Source organism: Myotis lucifugus, unplaced genomic scaffold (assembly GCF_000147115.1).
Source record: "Myotis lucifugus unplaced genomic scaffold, Myoluc2.0 scaffold_29, whole genome shotgun sequence".
Taxonomy (NCBI): Eukaryota; Metazoa; Chordata; class Mammalia; order Chiroptera; family Vespertilionidae; genus Myotis; species Myotis lucifugus.
The window spans coordinates 3,970,258-3,995,507 of record NW_005871077.1 but is presented as its reverse complement, the minus strand read 5'-3'; the positions used below and the strand labels follow the sequence as shown (position 1 = coordinate 3,995,507).

The following is a 25,250-nucleotide window of genomic DNA, read 5'->3' as shown; positions in this document are numbered from 1 at the left end:
GATGCAAAATCAGCCACTGCCTAGGGCCACCTGGCAGGAGCTACAGAGAGATCTGCAGATGACTGCTACTTGTATTACACTTAGAAGTGCCCCTGTGAAGCTCAACTGTGAAGCAAGGCAGGCTGTTGCTAGTGCTGGGTCTTGAGCCTTTTATTGATAGGTTTGGGGCATGCTGATTCCAACTGCTGCTTGGTTAAGAGATTTTAGTAAAGTCTGAAGTCTGAGCCAGAACTGGCCATTCATATGGAAAAGCAACTACAAACAGCTTGGGTAGGGTTGCACACTGGATAGGGCAGGGTCTCAGGGAATCACCAGGATGGAGCAAACAATGTGGTCACACTGATGGAAACTCAGATATGACTGCCAATCAGCTCTGTGATGGGGGAGATCCAAGCACAGAACCAGTGACCCTTGCATGCACCTATTTCTGCGAGAAAGCTGACCCCAAGTTCCTGCCCCAATGCCAGACAGTCCAGTTCCTCCTCATATCTCCCTGGATTCCCTCAAAGCCACCACCTGGCACTGGAGCTCAGAGGAAGTGGGACCTTGTAAGTTTGTGTGTAGGCCCTTTATGAGGAATACCTGGGACTCCAGCAGCTTTCGTGTAATTCAGTCACAATCCCTGCTGGTTTTTACAGGCCAAAGTTACTGGGACTTCTCTTCCCACTCTGAAACCCTGGGCTGGTGGTGTGGTGTGGGGCTGAGACTCTCTGCTTCTCACAGGAAGCCTTGGAGAAGATATTCCTCCCAATTAAGAAAACGCCACATGTGGGTGTTATACTGGACTAGTGGCCCGGTGCACAAAATTCGTGCATGGCAAGGGGGGGTTTCCCCCAGCCCAGCCTGCACCCTATCCAATCGGGAACCCCTTGGGGGATGTCTGACTACCGGTAAATCAGCAGTTGGACATCCCTCACAATTTGGGACCACTGGCTCCTAACCACTCAGTCTGCCTGCCTGATCGTCCCTAACTGCCCTCCCCTGCTGGCCTGATCTCGCCACTAACTGCTCTCCCCTGCCGGCCTGATCACCCCTAACTGCCTCTGCCTGCCTGATCGCCCCTAACCCCCTGCCAGCCTGATCTTGCCCCCAACTGCCCTCCCCTGCCGGCCTGATTGCCCCTAACTGCTTCTGCCTCAGTCCCCCCCACCACCATGGCTTTGTTCAGAAGGAAGTTGGACGTCCGGAAGATGGCCGGTCGACCCAGTCTAATTAGCATATTACCCTTTTGTTAGTATAGATAGATTATATAGGATAGGATTGCTTAAATGGGGTGGGGGGAGCCTTTTTCAGCAGGAGGAGATGCTCTTGGCAGACAAAATACATAATCCCTGTATCTGGACTGATAGCCAGCCATATGCACTATATTGCCAAACTGGTCATTAAAAAATTGAACCGCTTTCTTACACCTTACACCAAACAGTTGTTGCTCTTAAAATCCCTCCTCAGCCCCCACCTTAGGTTCTGCCTTCGCAGTTCACCCAGATTAGGTTCTGATTGGTCGATTTCTATGCCAGTCAGTGTCAAAAGCTCCACCTCATAGGCAGCCATTGGCTTCTCTCAGTTCACCCAGATTTGGTTCTGATTGGTCGGTTTCTATGCCATTCAGCGTCTCCGGGCCTGATCAGAGAGGCGGGGCTGATCAGCCGCCCCAGGCTGCTGGCAATCGGGGCTGAACTGCTGACCTCTCGGAGAGAGAGAGTGTGGCTCGGCTGCTGGCAAGACCTGCCTCTCTCTCTCTCTCTCTCTCTCCCTCCCTCCCTCTCCCCCCGAGAGGTCAGCAGTTCAGCCCGCTCACCAGTCCCCTCCCATCCATGCCTGATGCACGCGCAGCTTGGCGTTTGGTCAAGCCTTTGGTTGTTTTGGACGTTATGGGCCCTGGCTCTTTATATATGTACTAGAGGCCCGGTGCACAAAAATTTGTGCACTCGGGGGAGAGAGGGGGTCTCTCAGCCCGGCCTGTGCCCTCTCGCAGTCTGGGACCCCTCAGGAGATAATGACCTGCTGGCTTAGGCCTGCTCCCGGGTGGCAAAGGCAGGCCCAATCCCTAGGTGCAGCCCCTGGTCAGGCTCAGAGCAGGGCCGATTGGGGAGTTGGGGCGCCGCCCCCTGTCATGCACAGAGCAGGGCGGATCAGGAGGTTGTGATGCCACCCCTAGTCACGCTCAGGGTAGGGCCGATTGGGGGGTTGGGGCACCGCCCCCTGTCACACTCAAGGCAGGGTCAATAGGGAGTTGTGGTGCCACCCCCTGTCACGCACAGAGCAGGGCCAATCAGGGGATTGAGGCGCTCCCCCCTGTCACACACAGAGCAGGGCCCATCAGGGGGTTGGGCAGCTCCCCCCTGTCACGCACAGAGCAGGGCCGATAGGGGAGTTGGGGCACCGCCCTCTATCACCCACAGAGCAGGGCGGATCAGGGGGTTTGGGCACTGCCCCCTGTCACACACAGAGCAGGGTGGATCAGGGGGTTGGGGCGCCGCCCTCTATCACCCACAGAGCAGGGCCGATAGGGGAGTTGGGGCGCCGCACCCTGTCACACAGAGCCGCAGGGCGATCAGTGGGTTGGGGAGCTCCCCCCTATCAGGCACAGAGCAGGGCTGATCAGGGGGTTGGGGCACCTTCCCTTGTCATGAACAGAGCAGGGCGGATAGGGAGGTTGTGGCCCCGCCCCCTGTCACACACAGAGCCGCAGGGTGATCAGGGGGTTTGGTTGCTGCCCCCTGTCACGCTGATCCCGGTGCCGGGAGGCATATTACCCTTTTACTATATAGGATAGAGGCCTGGTGCACGGGTGGGGGCCGGCTAGTTTGCCCTGAAGGGTGTCCTGGATCAGGGTGGGGGTCCCACTTGGGTGCCTGGCCAGTCTGGGTGAGGGGCTGAGGGCCGTTTTCAGGCTGGAGGTCTGCCTCTTTTCTTTGCCTTCTCCTTTTTTTCTTTTTTATTCTGGGCCAGCTTTAGCTCTGAGGCCTCGGCTGCTGAAAGCAGGTTTCTGGCCTTTGTTTACCTTCTGTATTTGATACAATGTTGCGGTCCCGCTGGCTGAAGCCTGGCTGACTGAAAGGAGGTTTCTGGGGTTTGGTTTAGCTTCTATATTTGTTACAATGTTTCTTAGAGAGCAGCTGAGAGGCCGGCAAGGCAGGCGGGTAACCTGGCTTCCTCCGTCACTGGAGCAAGCAAGCCTCCCTGTTCGCATCAGCTTCCTGGCTGCCGGCCGCCATCTTGGCTGGTAGTTAATTTGCATATCTCAGTGATTAGCCAATGGGAAGGGTAGTGGCCGTACGGCTAATTACCATGTTTCTCTTTTATTAGATAGGATAGATTTTCTGTGCCTGTACCCCTCCTACCAGTCTCAGTGTGCTTTCTTCTTTACTTCTCTAGTTGTAGGACTTCCATTCAGCCAGATTTCAGGCAGTTCTGAATGATGTTCTGTATTTTAGTTTTAATTTTTATGTGGTTTTAGGAGGTGGCAAGTACTGGGGTTTACCTACGCCATCATCTTGCTTTTCTCACAGTTCTCTTCTTTGCACTATGGTTAAGCACAGACTTTGGAGTCAGACAAACCTAGATTGAAGTCCAGGTTGGCCACTTTCTAAATGTGAGACTTTTAGCAAGTTACCTAACCTTTGTATGCCTTTCTAACTCTCCCTTTCCTCTTCTGCAAAATAAGGGTATTGTGGGGATTTGAAAAGATGATTCTGGAAAAGTACTTTACCCAGGGCAAAAGTAAGCGCACAACAGATGTAAATTGCTACTTTGTTTCCTCCATCTTCTGAGAAGGAAAATTATTTTTAACTTAATCAATCATAATAGTACTTAGGACAAAGCATAGCCTATGATGTTTTCACTGTGTGCGCCATCTTGTGATGGCATTATGGTGAGAGGGTTAATTTGCATATTACCTCTTTATTATATAAGATCCCCTTCTCCTCCAGACCCCTTCCCTCTGGCAATCACCACATTGCTCTTTGTGTTCACAAGTTTGTTTTATATCCTACATATGAGTGAAATCATACAGTTTTTAGCTTTTTCTGACTGACTTATTTCACGTAATCCTTTGAGTGCCAACCAATATCCTAGGAACTATGCTAAAATTGCCAAGGCATTTTTGCTGATTTTACAGCAGTTTAGGAAAAAAATTATGAATTGCAAGTAAATGAAGTTACATATTCAAAAACTTAAGGAAACCTTTACTGCATTTGTTTTCTGCACTTAGGTGCCATCTGTCAATAAAGAGTGAACTACTAGCATCTAATAGTGACACTGCAGAAGGATCGCGATAGCGCTCCCGGCACTTTTGGCGAAAGACAGGAGGAGCACGATCGTGCTCCCCGGCACACTAGGGGTTAAAATAATGTTCTCAAGGTCCATCCATGTTGTTGCAAATGGCAGTATTTCATCCTTTGTTATGGCTGAGTAGTATTTCATTGTGTATAAGTACCACATCTTTTTTATTGAATCCTCAGTCTCGGTACACTTTGGTTGTTTCCATATCTTGGCCACCATGAATAATGCTGCAATGAACATAGGGATACATGTATCTTTTCAAATACATGAATTCGAGTTTTTCGGGTATATACCCAGGAGAGGGATTGCTGGGTCATATGGTACTCTATTCTTAATTTTTTGAAGATTCACTAGAGTGGTTTCCATAGTGGTACAACCACTACATTCCCACCAGCAGTGACTGAGGTTTCCCTTTTTTCTACAACCTCTCCAACACTTGTTATTGCTTATTTTGTTGATAATGGCCACTCTAACAGGTGTGAGGTGGTATCTCATGGTAGTTTTGATTTACATTTCCCTAATTGCCAGTCAGGTTGAACATCTTTTCATATATCTCTTGGCTATTTGTATGGTGTATTTTCAGGTCCTCTGCCCACATTTTGATTGGATTGTTTGTTTCATGCTGAATTTTACAAGTTCTTTATACATTTTGGAAATTAAACCTTTGTTGGAGCTACTGTTTAGGTCTGTGTGTAGTTCTATATATTTTGGAGCTCTCTGGTTGGATATATACATATATATACACACACACACATATATATATATATATATATGTATGTGTGTTTGTGTGTGTGTGAGAGTGTGTGAGTGTGTATGTGCGCATATATATATATATATATATATATATACACACACACATATGAAGTTTCATGTATGTTTTCTTGATGTAGGATCCCCTTTATCATTATAAAGTATCCATCTTTGTCTCTTGTTGTCTTGCAATCTATTTTGTCAGATGTAAGTATGGCTATACCTGCTTTTCTGTGAATGTTATATGGAGAATTATTTTCCATCCTTTTACTCTGAATCTACCTTTGTCTTTGTAGCTTAGATGTGTCTCTTCTAGGTAACATATGCTTGGGGTTTTTGTTTGTTTGTTTGTTTTTTGTTTTTAATTGTTTACAGTATTACAAATAGTAGTACATGGGTTTTGTTTTTTGACCACTCTGCTACTCTGTACTTCTTTATTGGTGAATTCAGACAATTTACATTTAGGGTAATTAATTGATGAATGAAGACTTAGCCATTTTATCTTTTGGTTTTCTAGTAGGTCTGTGCCTCCATTGGTTTTTTTTTCCTTTATGTTTCTGTCTGTTGTTTTTATCTAGTAGTATTCAATACTTCTTTCCTCTGTTTCCTCTTTTTTTTTTTTTTTTAGCTGTAAGTCCTGGTTTGGGGATTCTTGTGTGTGGTTCCCATGAGGTTTATAAAAAATGAAGCTGCATATACACTGAGTGGCCAGATTAATATGACCACCTGATGTTTGTAGGCAAATTAGCTATAATTTCGTGCTGAAGTTGCTAGAGGGCCAGACCATTATAAATAGGGAAGCAGGTTGTTTACCATGACAGTAGAAGTGATTTTTTCCTGAAGATATGGGTAAACAACGCAATTTAACAGCCTTTGAACGTGGAATGATTGTTGGCACTCGGAACCATGGAACGAATATCAGCAAAACAGCCGAAGGCCTGTTCAAACACCTTTGCTGTCTGCAGTTACCAAGATAAAACGTCTCCAATTCGCACAGGAACACAAGGATTGTTCAGTTGAGCATTGGAAAAATCATGTGGTCTGCTGAATCACATTTCCAATTGCATCATGCAGATGGCAGAGTGAGAATTTGGCGGAAACAGCATGAAAGCATGCACCCCGCATGCATGAGTACAACCCTTCAAGCTGGTGGGGGCAGTGTTATGGTTTGGGGCATGTTTTCCTGGCATGATTTGGGCCCTTTAATTCGTGTGGAACAACGTCTGAATAGTACAACATACCTAAGTATCGTTGCTGATCAAGTTCATCCTGTCATGTTGATGGCGTATCCCAATAGAGATGGCTTCTTCCAACAAGACAATACGCCACGGTGCTCGTATTGTGTAGGAGTGGTTTCAAGAACATGAGGGAGACTTTACCTTGCTTAGGTGGCCCCCACAATCATCAGATCTCAATCCAATTGAGGATTTGTGGGACAAAGTTAAAAGAGCCATCAGGCAGCTGGTTCCACAACCATCAAATCTCACAGAACTGGACAGTGCTATTCAGGCATGGTGTCAGATTCCTCTCATCACATTTCAACATCTCGTGGAGTCAATGCCAAGAAGAATCACCGCAGTATTGAAGGCAAAAGGTGTACTGATGGGGTGGTCATAATAATCTGGCCACTCAGTGTATATACCATAGTTGTTTTTTCTTTTGAGTGCATCTGATCTTCACCTTCCTTTGCCAGTTCAGAACTTTCCCCCTCTCCTTTTATGGTTTTGTTGTCACAAATTATCCTGTTTATGCTGTAAGATTTTTGGTGATCTTATAGAGTTGTAACGTTATGTGCTTTGTTTCAGGTAGAATAACTCCCTTGAGTATTTCCTGCAATGAAGGTTTTCTGGTGATAAAATCCCTCAACGTCTGGATGTCTGGGAACTTCTTTATTTCTCCTTTATATTTAAAACATAATTTGGCTGGATATATTATTCCTGGCTTGTAATTTTATCAGACATTTCAATATTTGGTTTCACTCTCTTCTGGCTTGTAGAGTTTCTGCTGAGGACCATTTAAGTCTTTTACCCATTTTGAATTTATTCTTGTATATGGTATAAGTTGATGGTCTAGTTTCATTTTTTTGCATGTACCTGTCCAGTTTTCTCATCATTTATTGAAGGGACTATCTTGACTCCATTGTATGCTTTTCCCTCCTTTGTCAAGGAGGGAAATTGAGCATAATGGGTTGGGTTTATTTCTTGGGTCTCTGTGTTGTTCCATTGATTTATATGTCTATTCTTGTGTTGATACCAGGCTGTTTTGATTATGGTGGCTTTGTAGTATAACTTGATATCTGGTATTGTGATCCCTCCAACTTTATTCTTCTTTCTCAAGATTGCTGTAGCTATTTGGGGTCCTTTTTTGGTTTCATATAAGTTTTTGGAGTATTTGTTCTAGATCTATGATATATGCTGTTGGTAATTTAATAGGGATTGCATTTAATCTGTAGATTGGTTTAGGTAATATGGACATTTTAATTATATTAATTCTCCCAATCCATAAACGGTATATATTTTTATATCCTCCTCTATATCTTTTTTCAACATCCTGTAGTTTTCCAAGTACAAGTCTCTTACCTCGTTGCTTAAGTTTATTCCTAGGTATCTTAATTTTTTTATTTCTATGGTAAATGAGATTGTTTTTTGTTTCACTTTCTGAGAATTTATTATTGGTGTATAAAAATGCCATAAATATCTGGGTGTTAAAATTGTATCCTGCTACATTGCCAAATTCTTTTATTAAATATAGTAATTGGTAGAGTCTTCAGGATTTTTTGTGTACAATACCATGTCATGTGTGAATAACGAGAGTTTTACTTCATCCTTTCCAATTTGGATGACTGTTGTGTTTTCTTCTTGTCTGATCTCTGTGGTAGAAATTCCAAGTACTCTGTTGAATAAGAGTGATGAAAGTGGATATCCCTGTCTTGTTCCTGTTCTAAAGGGAAATAGTTTTAGTTTATGCCCATTGGGTACATAATGTTGGTGGTAGATGTGTCATACATGGCCTATATTATGTTGAGGTATAATTACTGTATTTCCACTTTGCTGAGAGTTTTTATCAAGAAAGGGTGTTGGATTTTTTTCAAATGCTTTTCCTGTATCTATTGATATGATCATGTGATTTTTAAAAAATATATTTTATTGATTTTTACAGAGAGGAAGGGAGAGGGATAGAGAGCTAGAAACATCGATGAAAGAGAAACATCAATTAGCTGCCTCCAGCACACCCCCTACTGGGGATGTGCCCGCAACTAAGGTACATGCCCTTGACTAGTATCGAACCCGGGACCCCTCAGTCCGCAGGCGGACGCTCCATCCACTGAGCCAAACCGGCCAGGGCTGATCATGTGATTTTTGTCTTTCATTTTGTGTATGTGATGTATCACATTTATTGCTTTGCAATATTGTACCAGCCTTGCATCCCTGGAATAAATCCCACTTGGTTGTGGTGTATGATCTCTTTAATATATTGTAGACCAGATTTGCTAATATTTTGTTGAGGATTTTAGCATCTATGTCTATCAGTTATTGTCCCATAGTTTTCTTTCTTTGTAGTGTCTTTATCTGGTTTTGGAGTTAGGATAATGCTAGCCTCATAGAAAGAGATTGGAAGTATTTCTTCTTCTTGGACTTTTTGGAATAGTTTGAGGATAGGTATATAGGTATTAGTGGTTCTTTGAAGGTTTGGTAGAACTCCTCTCTGAAGCCATCTGGACCAGGGCTTTTGTTTGCTTGGAGTGTTTTTATTACTGCTTCTATTTCATCAGTTGTTATTGGACTATTCAGGTTTTGTGATTTTTTTTTTTCCTGATTCAGTTTTGTGAGGTTGTATTTTTCTAGGAATTTGTCCATTTCATCCACATTGTGCAGCTTGTTGGCATATACTTGCTCTTAGTATTTTCTTACAATCTTTTATATTTCTATGGAGTCAGTTATTACTTTACCTCTTTCATTTCTGATTTTGTTTATTTATCCTCTCTCTTTGTTTCTTGAGGAGTCTGGCTAGAGCAGTGGTTCTCAATCTTCCTAATGTCGTGACCCTTTAATACAGTTCCTCATTTGTGGTGACCCCCAATTTCATTGTTACAAATTGAACATAATTAAAGCATAGTGATTAATCACAAAACAATATGTAATTATATATGTGTTTTCCGATGGTCTTAGGCGACCCCTGTGAAAGGGTCGTTCGACCCCCAAAGGGGTCGCGACCCACAGGTTGAGAACTGCTGGGCTAGAGGGTCATCAATCTTGTTTATCTTTTCAAAGAACCAGCTCTACGTTTTATTGAACTTTTGTATTGTGTGTGTTTGTTTTTTTTATTCTCTATGCCATTTATTTCTGCTCTAATCTTTATTATTTCCTTCTTATTCAGGGCTTTTCTTGTTGCTCTCTTTCTAATTCTTTAAGTTCTAGGGTTAAGTAGTTTATTAGTAATTTTTCTTGTGTTTTGAGATAGGCCTGTAGTGCTGTAAACTTACCTCTCAGGATTACTTTTGCTGTATCCCATAGATTTTAGGTGGTTGTGTGATTGTGTTCACTTGTTTTCAGGAAGTTTTTTATTTCTTTCTTGAAATAATTGGTAACCCATTCATTGTTTAATAACATGCTATATAGTCTCCATGTATTGGAATGTTTTTGAGTATTTTTACTATACTTGGTTTGTAATTTCATTCCTCTATTATCTGACAAGATGCTTGATATGATTTCATTTTTGAACTTGTAGAGACATGTTTTGTGTCTTAACATATGGTCTGTCTTTGGGAATGACCCATGTGCACTTGAAGAATGTATATTCTGCACCTTGGGGTGAAATGTCTTATAATGGTCAATTAAATTCCTCTGATCCACTGTGTCATTTAGAGTCACTGTTTCCTTGCTAATTTTTTGTCTGTAAGATATATCCAGGGAAGTCAGCAGGCGTTTAAGTCCCCTACTATGAGTGTATTGCTGTCGATCTTTTCCTTAATGTCTTCCAGAAAGCTTTTTAAATATATATACTAGAGGCACAGTGCACAACATTCGCGCATGGGTAGGGTCCCTAGCGGCTGCTGGCCTGGGCCAGCCTTCATTCTGTGCCTTGGTGGTCAGCACATGTCATAGCGACCAGTCAAACTCCCGGTCGGTCAAACTCCTTAGGGGACACTTTGCATGTTAGACTTTTATATAGAGAGATTTAGGTGTTCTTTTGTTGGGTGTATACATGTTTACCAGGGTTATATCCTCTTGTTGGCTCAATCCCTTTTGTATTATCTAGTGACTTTTATTGTCTCTTGTGAAGGCCTTCATTTTGAAGTCTACTTTGTCAGATGTGAGTATTGCCATCCCAGGCTTTTGTTTCCATTTGCATAAAAAAATTTTTCCCATCCTTTCACTCATTCTGTGTGAGGATTTTGTTCTAAGGTGGTTTTCTTGTAGACAGCATATATTTGGGTCATGTTTTCATGTCCAAAGTTGTTTGATTACAGCATTTAACCCATTTATATTTAAAGTTATTACTAGTATATACTTATTTATTGCCATTTTAATTCCTTAAACCTGTGTTTCTCTCTATATATTTCTTATTATTATTACAGCAGTCCCTTTAGCATTTCTTGCAGTTCTGGTTTGGTGGTGATAAGCTTCTTTAGCCTTTTTGTTTTTTGTCTAATAATCTCTTTATTTCATTATCTATATTTGGAATAGTATAGCCTTGTTGGATATAGTAATCTTGGTTTCATATCCTTCATTTTCATTACCTTGAATACTTCATCCCATTCCCTTCTGGCCTGTAGAGTTTCTGATGTGAAATCAGCCGACAGCCTTATGAGAACTCCTTTGTAGGTAAAAAATTGCTTTTCTCTTGCTGCCTTTAAAATTCTTTGTCTTTCATTTTTGGCATTTTAATTCTGATGTGTCTGTGTGGGGGGCTATTTGGGTTCTCCTTGGTTGGGACTCTGTGCCTTCTGAACTTGTGTGACTTTTTCCTTCACCTGGTATGGACGTTTTCTGCCATTATTTCTTCAAACATGTTCTCTATTCCTTGCTTACTTTCTTCCCTTTCTGTCACTCATATTATGAGAATAGTTGTACATTTTCTGTTGTCCCACAGTTCCCTTAAGCTGTCCTTTTGTTTATTTGTTTTTCTGTTTGGTTCTCTGATTGATTGATTTTTTTTCTACTCTGTCTTCTAATTCACTGATCAAACCTCGGCTTTCCCTAGTCTGCTGTTTATTTGTTCCACTGTGTTCTTAGTGCTGTGTTATTCTCTATATGCTGTTTCGTATCTTTACCATCATTATGCTAAACTCTGTGTCTGATCATTTCTTATCTCCATTTCATTTGGCTCTTCCTCTGAAGAATTCTCTTGTTCTTTCAGTAGGTGCTTTTTTTCTTCCCATTTTGGTTGCTTGTTTGCATTTGTTGCTATGTATTAGGTAGATCTGCTATGTTTCCCAAGCTCTAGTGCAGGACAGTTTCAGATGCTGTTTCTCACTGGCCCTGTGTATTCTGTTTAGAGTTATCATCAACGTTGATTTCTCTGCTGGGGCTGAGTTCCTTTGGAAAGGACCATGATGTGCATCAAGGTGTGCTTTTCCCAGCCCAGGGCCCCAAATTAGATCTGGCAAATCCTGCTGACTGATTGTTATCAGTCTTGATCATCCTGTGGCTATCAACCACAGGGTGGGTTGAACGGTTTCCCAACAGGGTGGGGCAATTGCTTCTGCTTGCAGGCTGATTATTATTCTCAGTCTCTTAATGGGCCTCAGAAACTCCACAGGATGTTGTACGGGGTCTTTCAAAGCATGGAGTAACTGCTTTCCCCCAGGCGAAAACCACCTGGATAGCAAACATCTGCTGGAGAAAGATGTTCTCCTCAGTGTGAGGGAATATTTCAGCACAGGAAACTGGGGTGCCTGCCTTCTGAGGTCTAACTAAAGAGCCCCCAACCCTGCCTTCTGCTCACACAGCTGCAGTCCACAGTCCTCCCTTTGCTGAAGCCCAAAGTGAGTGCTGTACCTGAAATTTCATGCATTGGCTCTTTAAGAGGGTGCCTGCATTTCCAGTCATCTCTCCCTGACAGACAGCAACCCTGCTGCTTTTCATGGCCAGATGTTATATGGGCACATTTCTCAGTTGTGGTGTTCTGGTCTGGATAGACCAACTTGGGTTTTCACAGCTAAGATATCCCTCCAGAACTTTACCTGCTGCCTTTGGAAGCCTGCCCAGCCCTTTCACTTCCTATCAGTTTTTATGTGGTCTCTGCTTTCCATCTTTGGTTATCAGGGTTCACTCCAGCTAGTCTTCAGTTGATTATTTAGGTTGGTTTTTCTTTTATTTTGTTTCTCCAGTTTGATCCTGGGAGTGTGTCAGTGTGGCATCTACTTACTCCAGTGCCACATTGGATTCCCACTATTATTCCCATTAATAGACTCTCCATCTCATGTTTCTTTTCTCTCCTGCAATGCCTATAGTTCTAATATTGCTTTTTGTGATGGATTCAGATAGGTCTTGTAGAGCTCTTTTTAAAATATATATTTTTATTGCTTTCAGAGAGGAAGGGGTAGGGAGAGAGAAATAGAAACATCAATGATAAGAGAACCATTAATCAGCTGCCTCCTGCACACCCCCTACAACCTGGGCATGTGCCCTTTATTGGATTCGAACCCAGAACCCTTCATTCCACAGGCCTACTATCCACTGAGCCAAACCAGCTAGGGCGAGCTCTTTATTTTTCTTTATGCTCAGGTGTATTTTTTCCTCTGTGTCATTTCTTGATTCCTGTCTTCAGTATCTCTAAATCTTTCCTCCATCAGTTTGGTTCTGTTTTCTATGCTCAGTTCACTCTTTTTTTTTTTTAAATATTTATTGTTCAGATTATTACAGTTGTTCCTCTTTTTCCCCCCCATAGGTCCCCTCCACCCAGTTCCCACCCCACCCTCTGCCCTTAACCCTGCCACTCACTGTTCTCATCCATAGGTGTACAATTTTTGTCCAGTCTCTTCCCGCACCCCCCACACCCTCCCACCCCCCCCCCCCCGAGAATAGTCAGTCCACTCCCTTTCTATGCCCCTGACTCTATTATATTCACCAGTTTATTCTGTTCATCCGATTATTTATTCACTTGATTTTTAGATTCACTTGTTGATAGATGTGTATTTGTTGTTCATAATTTGTATCTTTACCTTTTTCTTCTTCTTCCTCTTCTTAAAGGATACCTTTCAGCATTTCATATAATACTGGTTTGGTGGTGATGAACTCCTTTAGTTTTTTCTTATCTGTGAAGCTCTTTATCTGACCTTCAATTCTGAATGATAGCTTTGCTGGGTAAAGTAATCTAGGTTGTAGGTTCTTGCTATTCATCACTTTGAATATTTCTTGCCACTCCCTTCTGGCCTGCATAGTTTCTGTTGAGAAATCAGCTGACAGTTGTATGGGTACTCCCTTATAGGTAACTGATTGTTTTTCTCTTGCTGCTTTTAAGATTCTCTCTTTGTCTTTTGCTCTTGGCATTTTAATTATGATGTGTCTTGGTGTGGTCCTCTTTGGATTCCTTTTGTTTGGGGTTCTCTGCACTTCCTGGACTTGTAAGTCTATTTCTTTCACCAGGTAGGGGAAGTTTTCTGTCATTATTTCTTCAAATAGGTTTTCAATATCTTGCTCTCTCTCTTCTTCTGGCACCCCCATAATTCGGATGTTGGTACGCTTGAAGTTGTCCCAGAGGCTCCTTACACTATCTTCATATTTTTGGATTCTTTTTTCTTTTTGTTTTTCCGGTTGGGTGATTTTTGCTTCTTCATATTTCAAATCTTTGACTTGATTCTTGGGATCCTCTAGTCTGCTGTTGGAACTCTGCATAATATCCTTTATTTCAGTCAGTGTATGCTTAATTTCTAGTTGGTCCTTTTTCATAACCTCGAGGGTCTCACTAAATTTATCGGCGGTCTCACTAGATTTCTTGAGGGTCTCGCTAAATTTATCAGCAGTTTCTAGAAAATTCTTGAAAAACCTTAAAAGTGTGGTTTTGAACTCTATATCCAGTAGTTTGCTTTCCTCCATTTCTGTCATTTGTGACTTGTTTCTTTGTCTCCGCATTTTTTATGCTTCCCTGTGTTGATAGAGTGACTTTCTATGTTAGGGTCCTATAGGGCCCAGTGGCTCAGCCTCACCAATTACCTGAGGTGGACACTCTTGGTGCACCCCTTTGTGGGCGTTGTGCACAGTCTTGTTGTAGTTAAGTCTTGATTGTTGTAGGTATCACTGGGAGGAATTGACCTCCAGGCCAATTGGCTGCGAGAATCAGCTGTGTCTGCAGTGGGAGAACTTCTGAGCTGGAGACACTCTTCTGGGGCAAGACTTGCTTCAGTGGGGCTTTGGTGCTCCCTGAGTCTGCCCCCTGAATGTGTCCCTTATGGATCTGAGGAGTTGTAATCTGGATGGTCCCACTCTGACCACTGGGTACACTGGCTCTTGGATCTCTAAGGAGGTGCTAATTTAGCCTCTGCCTGAGGCTACCGAGCAGGAGCTATGGAGAGATTCCTCTTCTTTGTTTGGGGTTTGGAGGTGCCCAGATGAGGCCCAGCTGTGAAGCAATGCAAGCTGCTGTGGGGCCTTGGACCTTCTTTTGGAAGTTCTGGGTCTCTCTGATTCAGCTGCAGTTTGTTAGGTAATTTTCAGGTTGCAAAGGGCCAGGCCTTTCATATGCAAAAGCCTCTGTGCACAGCTTGTGTGTGGGGGGGTCTCAGGGGATCAACAGGGTGGAGCAAGCAGCTATGGCTGCTCCCCAGTCCTATCCTAAGAGGCACCGCATCTCAGTGTCCCGGTAATCGCTGCATGCACCTCTGAGAGAAAGCCGCCCTCGAGTCTGCCCGATGCCAGACAGTCCAGTTTCTCCCTGTATGAGTCTGGGTCCCCAGAGACTCACCCGGAACTGGAGTTCAGAGCAGTCGGGAGCTTGAGACTCCCTCCCGATTGAAAAAGACAACGGTCCTCAGTTGCCAGCCCTTTCCACATGCGCCTCCGTACCTCTGCACTTTACTTCCGCAGCTCCTCTGAGTCTCAGTGTTTTTCTCTTTCCTTCTAGTTGTAGAATTTCCACTCAGCCAGCCTTTCTGTGGTTCTGGATGATGTCCGTTTTGTCTTTTAGTTGTATTTTTGAAGTGGTTGTGTGAGGCAGCAATTTCAGGTGTTTACCTATGCCGCAATCTTGGTTTCTCCCCAGCTCAGTTCACTCTTAATCTCATGTTTTATTTCCAAGATTTCTGATTGGTTCTTTATTAAAGTTTCATCCTCTTTGGTAAACTACTTTTGTTCGTTGATTTATTTTCTGAGTGCACTGAATTACCTGTCAGTATTTTCTTACATCTTGTAGAGTATATTTAGAACTGCAATCTTGAAATTTGTCATTTATATCACATATTTCCATGTGTTCAAGCTTGCTTTCTAGTGATTTTTCATTTTCTTTCTGGTCATCCTTATTACTGTCGTTTTTCATGGTGTATGCTGGTCTCCTTTGATTATGCGTTTATCTCTTGAGTTCTTTCTACTACTTTGAATATATGGTGCTGAATCTCAAGACTTTTTACTTCTGTGATCTCCTAGTCTTGAACCTCCACTGCTTCCATAAGACAATACTGCTGCACTACTTGTGGTGGGGTTTGTTTTGCTATCACCATAATGGCGATTCCTGACTTCTGTCTTGTTCCCCTCCAAGCACCCCTTCAGGAGATCAGTCACAGAAGGAAACAGTGTTCCTACTAAAATAACTCTTTGTTTAAAGTTAATACGGTCTTGGTCCCGACACCTAGGGCAACCGGAGGCAAGTTTTGGGAATTTAAGTGGCAGCAGGACTCTGTTGTTCTATTTCTTTGTCTAAAACACTGCTGCCAGCCGGATAGTGGAGAGCTGCATGGTAGAATCCAGTGCTCTGTCAGGTATCTGCTGACTCTGACACTGTTTGCTTCCTTGCCACTGGGCTGCCCTCCTGCAGCTCTGTTCCTCCCAACCGAAGGAAGAGCCTGCTACCTTGGCTTTTTTCCCCTCTCCCTGCCAGCCAAGCCACGAGCTTCCGGTTACAGGGTTGCATTTGCTGGTGGTTTCTGGTGGTCTGCACTTTTCTCCCTTCTCATCTCCCGTTTATTCCCGGTTGTCCACCTTTAGATGTTTCAATGAGCGGGTCTCTCAGGCATGTGTCTGTGTTGAGCAGGGATTTCTTTGTTGAATTATAGTTGGTTAACTTGTTGAAATTTCAGGGACAGAGGACAAGGTGTGCTCTCATACCTCCATTCCTCTGACGTCACTTCTCAAGAATCCTGAGCTAGTCTTAAAGATACATAATGAGTAGGGACTGAGAGGTTTGCCTTCCATGCAGAGAGAGGGGTCACATGGATTAATCATTAATGCATACCCATATGAGAAGGTTATCGCCTGTGGGGGGAACAACATACATTATGGTGTGACTGTGAAGTTGAACCATATGAAATTGTCAGATTTGTCTATTATTATCAACAAAAATAGTAATGTGAGGGAAAGGGTGGTGAGATGGAGCTGAAAAAGAGCCAGGTCACAAAGTGCCTAATTTTATCTGATTATAGATATGTACTCCTTTAGAGTACATGTCTCTTTCAAGTAGATAATTATTTTTTAAAGATCTATACTCAAAATAATGTGCCCTTCATTGTATGTAAATTTTGTAAAATGTACTTTTATTGATTTCAGAGAGGAAGGGAGAGGGAGAGAGAGAGATAGAAACATCAATGATGAGAATCATTGATCAGCTGCCTCCTGCATGCCCCACACTGGGGATCAATCCCACAACCTGGAATGTGCCCTTACCAGGAATCAAACCATGATCCTGGTTCATAGATTGATGCTCAACCACTGAGCCATGCTGGTCGGGCTCATTGTATGTAAATTTTACCTCAGAGGAATGAAACTGTAAAATATTGAATTCTAGTTAATAGTATATGCAAAGCAAAGTATATAGGTGGAAGTCTGCATTTTACTTTGAGATACATTAAAAAATAAAATGGAAGGCCAGGTACGTGGTTAAAGCAAACAGTAAAATAATAAAATGTTAATGGTAGAATCTTGGTGATGATTAAATACCAATGTTCACTGTAAAATTCATTCAATCTTTCTGTATGTTTAGATTTTTAAAAATATTGGGAGTTAAATTACTATAGAAATCAAAATTAGAGATAGATACTAAGTTAGACAAAAAGGGATTATTTTTCTAATTGATACAAATCTTATTACTTTGGGTGACATGTGACATATTTAGAAATCACCTAATCAGTCCTTGTTAAATCCCCTGCACCCAGAGCAGAGCCTAGATCAGTGATGGCGAACCTATGACACGCGTGTCAGAGGTGACACGTGAACTCATTTTTTTTGGTTGATTTTTTTTTGTTAAATGGCATTTAAATATATAAAATAAATATCAAAAATATAAATCTTTGTTTTACTATGGTTGCAAATATCAAAAATTTCTATATGTGACACGGCACCAGAGTTAAGTTAGGGTTTTTCAAAATGCTGACACGCCAAGCTCAAAAGGTTAGCCATCACTGGCCTAGATCGTAGCAGGTGCTCAGTAAATATTTGAATGTTGAATATTCCCTAATCTCTATAATCATATAAAATTCTTGAAGTTGTATTTGAAGTCCCAAATACAATTGTGCTGCATACATTTATTATCCTAGAAGGCCTCAGATAATACAGTTTCACGTAATACAAATGCACTATGTATCTCTATATATAAAAGTCTAAGCGACCGTTCCACCAGTAGCTAGGACGCACACTGATCACTAAGCGGGAGACGCTCAATGCACAGGCATGGAAACATGGAACAGACTGATTAATCTCAGAGGGAAGAGGAGAGGGGGAAGGGTGGGAATAGATTAACCAAAGATCTTATATGCATACTAGAGGCCCAATCCATGCGCCGGTGGGGTCCCTCGGCCTGGCCTGTGGGGACCTGGCCAAAACCGGCAGTCCGACATCCCCTGAGGGTCCGGGATTGCAAGAGGGCAGTCTCTTACCTTGTTAGTTGTGTCCAGTGTTGGGACAACTTTTACCCCTTTAAAAAAAAAATCAGTTGAAAAAACAAGGATTGGCTTGTTGACAAATTTACTTTTCACTGTTACCATCTCCTATTTATAACAGAGGCTTCTCTTTACTTAGGCTTCCTTTAGAGTAGAGTATAATTTCATAATATTTTCCTTGTCACCAAGACAGAACAAACTGAATTTCTGAAAACTGGAAATCAAAAGTTCACCTTCTTATTTACTCTATTCTTTCCCCCTCTTCATCCTATTGGAGGAAAATACTTAGATGTTAATAGTAGATTTGGGGTAAACAAAGGGCTAGAAAATATGTTTTTAATTTCACAGAAAACTTTCTAATAACTGATTTTAGGGTAGGACTGGGCTTATTATACTTTGTATATGAGGAATGTATAGATTTGTGAGATTTAACCACCAGTTAACCACCAATCATTAATCCTATTTCTAAAACTCATTCATATCTGCATTGTAAATAGAACATTATTTTTCTTTTAGGTCATATAAAGCTTTAGCAATACAGATGTCATGACAAGAACAAAGACTTATTTCCTACATTTGAGATGTACACTGACATAAATGATTATAAGCAACAGAATATAAAATTTGTTTCTTGTTAACCACAGAAAGTAATCTGGGCTGGAGAGAAAGTAATTGCTTAGATTGATCGTCATTAAGAAAGTTACTATTAAATATATTATTTATTTTCTTTAATGTCTTTATAAATCTTTCATGTACTAAATTTTTACTTTCATATTAGCATAAAGAAAATCTGAAATCTTCCTTACCATTCTTCCCATGAATATTTTATTATGTTTATGCATGGATAAGGAATAGGTTTAATGTGTGTGTGTGCATTTTTTTAGAATATTTCCTAACATTAAGTAATTTCTTAAGAATTTTACTTAAGGAAAAGAATTCCCTAAAGTATAAAATCTCTTACTATCTTATAGATGTACTTGAGGGATACAACGGAACAATATTTGCATATGGACAGACCTCATCTGGGAAGACACACACAATGGAGGTAACATTTTGTAGTGTGTACTTGGATGTAGTTTGCAGTACAGACAGAACATTCAGTCATTATTTGTGAAATAACTTAGCCATGCTTAAACAATTTATTTATTCTCCTTATTTATTCTTTGCTTTTTCTCACATGGTAGTACATGAATAACTTCATTGATAGAATCTGGTTCTTTCTTGAGTTTGAATAGTGATGTTGTATATTTTAAATCATATCTAGCTTTCTTTTATCAATTAGCATAACCATGAAATTATGAACATTTTAGAATTAAACAAGAATTTTCCATTACTTCATAATGGGAAAATTTGAATGTTTGTGTGTTTTCAATTCTACTCAGGTAATTTAATTTCCTACTCCTCTCCTTGGTTCCTTCCTCCCCCTATAACTGCCATTCCTTTCTGATAAGAACGTTTCCATAATTATCATTGCTGTTATTAGTAGATGTAGACATGTTTGAGCTTTGCTTCTAGAAGACTTTTACCACCGTTGCAGAGCTTTTGCTGCTGCTACAGAGCATCTGCTTTTATCATTTATCTGAGCTTACTGTATAAAGTAAGTGACAGCTTATTTAATTCTGTTAACTCATTTTCATAAAGTCTGAGAACAAGGACATTTAGCATATCCAGGAGTTTGACTTGAAGTAGAAGGAACAGTGCAGATATATAAAGAAGCTAGAAACTTTTCATAGAAGATGATCATTTACAAATGTGGATAACCTAAATCTAAGGATTAAATAAAAGGCTAAGATTAATTGGTAACCCATGTGGTTATACAGTTCTTTATGTAGCTTACCTAAGTTTGTATATGTATTTATATACAATATTTATATGTAACTTACAAAAATATGTAAATTGTAGAATTGGGTTTTTTAGATCCTTGTAGAGCCATTTTCACCAAAAAATGACAATCATTACAATTCCTATTCTCTATTGACTATAATTATACATTGAAATTTTGAATTTTAATTCATACTTTACAGTTTATTGAAGAAATCTAGTCTTGTTTTCTGTTTAGGGAAAACTTCATGATCCAGAAGGCATGGGAATTATTCCAAGAATAGTGCAAGATATTTTTAATTATATTTATTCCATGGATGAAAATTTGGAATTTCATATTAAGGTAAAATCCTTGGGGAAAGGTTGTATTTTATTTTATACCTAGAATAATTCTGTTCTAAAAAGTAATAAATGCTAATTTTATTTTTAAAACATTTTAAAGTATTTGAGAATTATTTTATGGACAGATATAGTTAATTCATTTGTCATTAGATAACCTTAAACAAGTTAGCCAAGTCTCTTGCCTTATTTTCCTTCTCTGTAAAATAAAGGAATTTGTTTTACTATGGAAATTAAAGGTTCTTACTTCTCTAATCTAGTTCATATTAGATGAAGATACATAATGGAAATTGCTTTTTAGTTATATAAGCAGGTTAGTGAAATTAGGTCTTCTGATTAGAGTATGAACTATGGCTGAGTTGTTACTGATAACTCTGTCCCCTTAGTTTAGATGATGTCTGGCACTCACTCTTCAATATTAATGAGTAAGTGAATAAATTATTTTATAACTTTAATTGGTTGATCTTCTTTCCTTTATTTATTTGCCTTTTAGGTTTCATATTTTGAAATTTATTTGGATAAGATAAGGGACCTATTAGATGGTAAGTTACCTTCTTGCCCTTTACTTATTTTAAAATAGCATGTGTTCTTTTTGTTTGTTAGTTTGGTTTGGTTTGTTAATCTTCACCTGAGGATATTTTTTCCATTGATTTTTAGAGAAAGTGGCGGGGGGGGGGGGGCGGAGCAGAAATATCAATGTAAGGGAGACTCATTGATTGGTTGCCTCCTGCACTTGCCCAGACCGGGGCCAGGGATCAAACCTGCAACCCAGGTAAGTGCCCTTGACTGGGAATTGAACCCGAGACCCTTCAGTGTGTGGACTGACGCTCTAACCACTAAGAAACATCGGCCAGGGCTATTTTTTTTTTTAATAGTAGATGTGAGACCATTTTTAAGCTAACCTATATGAAATTGACTTAAGTTATAGGAAACAGACATTTAATATTTTTTCTTTTAAAGTTTTAACTAAATGTCATTTGACACATGGGAGTAACTTATTTAAAGCAGCTCTTTATCGATGCTTCTTAAGTACTAATTAGAGCATTGAACTCAAGTTAGAGATCTTGAGTTCTGGTTTTCCATCAGCTGTCAATTAGTTAGATACACTAGAGTCCCAGTGCACAAAAATTCATGCACGGGTGCAGTCCCTAGGCCTGGCCGGTGATCGAAGCGTGAGTGTCTGGAGTGGAAGGGCAGGTCCCAGCTGACCTCTGGGCCCCCAAGCTCCCGCACGCCCCCCTCCCGGCTCCCTCAGCGCCTGGGAGCTGCCACCACCACTGGTCGCCGTCTGCGGGGCAATTGGGCCCCACTCGCATCTGCTTTGGCCTGGCACCACCCGCTCACCTGCTCCACCATCCCACCGTAGTCCTACTCTCATCGGGGCCAGCAGCACCTCTATTGCCGCCGCTGCCAGCGCCGCATCGCCAACGCCAGCCATGTTCCATTCCTCCCATCCCCCCACCCCTCTGTGGTCAGCGCACATCATATCGAGCAAACTCCTGGTCAAGGGGACAATTTGCATTTTAGGCTTTTATTATATAGGATTAGAGGCCCAATGCATGAAACTTGTGCAAGAGTAGGCCTTCCCCCAGCTGCTGGCACCAGCTTCCCTCTGGCACCCGGGACCCGGGTATCCCTCTGGCTGCCGGCAGACACCTGGGACCTGGCTTCCCTCACAGCCTTGACTTTGTCTGGAAGGTCGTCTGGAAGGACATCTGGTCCAATTAGCATATTTCGCTTTTATTATTATAGACTAGGGGCCCAGTGCACGAATTCATGCACCTTGAAAGGAACTGTGGGCCTCGAGGCTGTGGTGGGCACAGGAGCGTGTCTCGGCCCATCCTCCACGCCCCCACCTGGCCCTTCCCATCTAGCCCCGGTCCCCTTTCTGCCAGCAGTCCCACTCCTGCTACCACCATTGTTTTGGGGCAAACCATTGAACCACTCTGGCTTAATGTTTTCATTTTCAACATGTGGGTGGTAGGTAGAGGTTGGACTGGACCTAAAATTCTATATTGCTGCATTGGTTTCTATATAAATCTCCTACTATTTCTATACGGTCTTATTTTAATAGTGACCTTTTCATATTTGGGAAGGAAACAATTGAATTTCATAGCCAGTGTTAGAGTTTAGGAAAGTGTTGCTAACTAATATTATTTCTTTTTTTCAGTTTCAAAGACCAACCTTTCAGTTCATGAAGATAAAAACCGCGTTCCCTATGTAAAGGTACTGTTAAAATAATATAGAATGATTATTTAGGAAAGCACTGAAATAAAAATTTGTAAGGATATCAACATACTTAAAATTATTTTATAGGGTTGCACAGAGCGTTTTGTATGTAGTCCAGATGAAGTTATGGATACCATAGATGAAGGAAAATCCAACAGACATGTAGCAGTTACAAGTAAGTCAAATACTTATTAACACTAGTTAAGGTACAAAACTGCCTTAAATTATCTTTATCAAGCTGATTAGTTGTGAGATTTTTATGTTAATGCTTTAGAAATTATTGGTAAAGGAAAGCCATGTTTATTTATAGTTGTGTAATTTCATTGCAGATATGAATGAACATAGCTCTAGAAGTCACAGTATATTTCTTATTAATGTAAAACAAGAGAACACACAAACGGAGCAAAAGCTGAGTGGAAAACTTTATCTGGTTGATTTAGCGGGTAGTGAAAAGGTAAATCTTTTTACATATCTAAGCATTTTTGAGAGTTGCAAGCATCGATGTCAATACTTTATGATTACATAAACTAAATAATTAGTTCAAATCACTGTTATTTGGACTATAGTCCAGTTCAACCAGTAGGTGTTACCTTTGACTTAAGATGTATGTTTTTATTAAGGATTTCTTTAGCTTATGTCATTATGAGTTTTATTAGGTATCCTCCTAATTTTTGGTTATCTTTTTATCCATATTGGCAAAGGCCTCCCTGTGAAAACTGGTAACTATCCTTTAGTCCTTTCTACTTTGGGTGTACTTATTTCTTTCCTTTGGATGATTATTTTTCTTTTTCTTTTTTTTTTTAAATTCTCATTCAGGAGTGAGGACATTTTTTCTATTGATTTTTAGAGAGAGTAGAAAGGAGAAGGGAGGGGTGGATGGGGGAAGAGAGAGAGAGAGAGAGAGACAGAGAGACAGAGAGAGACAGACTAACTCACTCGAGAGAGACACATTAATTTGTTGCCTCCTACTCAAGCCCTGACCAGTGACAGGAATTTAACCTCCAACTGAGGTACATGCCCTTGACCAGAAAACAAACCCACAGCACTTTGGTCTGCAGGCCAATGCTCTAACCACTGAACACTCGCCAGGGCTGATTATTTCATTTTTACAGTCCTATATAATCTTACTTTAGTTTATTTCAAAATAAGTTCAAATGTTTTAATATTGACCTCTATGACCATTTTTGCTATTTCACTAATTTTGTTTCTTCTGATTAGAATAATATACCTATTTGCTACTACTCAAAAGTCTTACATCCATCCTTTTAAGCCTGTCTCTATTTTGCATATTCTGAGAGGCCATTTCTTCCACCAACATTGCAACATATTATACTATCCTATACTTAATCTATGTATTATACATTTTTAAAAAAGAAGCAAGTTTGCTTATATATTTAAATTCAGTCTCTGTTTTCTAACAGTTCCATCAACAACAAACATTATGCTCTAACAAATTTTAAAAGGTTCCTCTTTTCTGATGTAGCAAAGGGTACTAACAAATTAGTAAAATATAAATACACATGTAAATTGGTTATTTTGAAGAGCGCAAACTAAAAATAAAATTTGGTGTCTCTTTTAATTACGTTCTTGTTATGCAGATAGTTATTTAACCAAGTTCTCAAAAGAATAATACTTGAGAAATAGTGGTAACTGAGAGTAAACACTTGGCAAATAAAGTCATGAAGCCTTTCTTTTCTTTCTTTTTTGCTGATTATTGATGACTTCTGAACTTTGTAGAAAATTCAAAAATTCATTTTAAACTTAAAAAATCTTTTTACTCTTATGGATAGGTTAGTAAAACTGGAGCTGAAGGTGCTGTGCTGGATGAAGCTAAGAACATCAACAAGTCACTTTCTGCTCTTGGAAATGTTATTTCTGCTTTGGCTGAGGGTAGTGTAAGTATGTCTTCTATTTCCCTGTTCTTATGGGGAATTACTGAATTACTTAAGAGTGTGTGTTTGAATCTATGTGTGAATTCCTTGTCTCTTAGAAACTTATTTTATAGTATTAGTATGTATATCCTTGTTCTCAATAATAAACAAACTAGGGGCTCAGTGCATGAATTCATGCACCTTGAAAGGAACTGTGGGCTGTGAGGCTGCAGTAGGCACAGGTGTGGGTCTCAGCCCATCCTCCCTGGCCCCGCCTGACCCCTCCCGCCACAGCCCCCCGTCTCTTGTCTGCTGGCAGCCCCACTCACACACGGTGACGGCGCTGGCCTGGCTCACACACACTGAAGGCACAGAGCGATTGAGGCCGGTGCCAGCAGCAGGTGCAAGTGGGGCTGGCACTGTCAGTGGGTGTGAAGCAGCAGCTGCTGCCCTGATCACCCCTCAGGAGCAGGGGAAAGTGGAGAAGCCCTCAGGGGTGATAACGGCCAGCAGCCACCACTCACACCCAATGATAGCGCTGAGCGATTGGGGCCGGCAACCGCCACTCGCACCAGCTGACAGCGCCAAGTGATCGGGACCGGCAGTGGGTGTGAACGGTGGGGCCAGCACCATCAGCAGGTGCAAGCGCCAGGCAGGACCACCACGGGCAGGACCCGCCACGGGCAGGAGCAAAGAATTTTCAATAACAGAGACTCACCCCGATGACAGCGACCGGCACCCCACCTTTGTCTGGTGCCCCCGCACACCTGCTCCACCATCCCGCTGTGGCCAACGCACGCCATGTTCCGCGCACGCCCCCTTGTGGTCAGCACACTTCATAGCAACCGGTTGTTCGGTCTGTTTGCATATTAGCCTTTTGTTATATAGGACTAGAGGCCCAATGCACGAAATTCGTGCACAGGGTGGGG

At 41.3% G+C, this 25,250-nt stretch overlaps 1 protein-coding gene across 1 annotated transcript in view; it reads left to right on the top strand.

Moving 5' to 3' along the window:
• The window catches only part of KIF5B (kinesin family member 5B), a 72,668-nt gene that overhangs the window by 23,446 nt on the left and 23,972 nt on the right, over nucleotides 1–25,250 (top strand). The window contains 7 exon segments of the mRNA XM_006086673.3: nucleotides 19,033–19,106; nucleotides 20,121–20,225; nucleotides 20,715–20,763; nucleotides 22,392–22,447; nucleotides 22,538–22,625; nucleotides 22,780–22,904; nucleotides 24,241–24,345. Of these exon segments, the coding sequence (XP_006086735.1) occupies nucleotides 19,033–19,106; nucleotides 20,121–20,225; nucleotides 20,715–20,763; nucleotides 22,392–22,447; nucleotides 22,538–22,625; nucleotides 22,780–22,904; nucleotides 24,241–24,345 (602 nt within the window).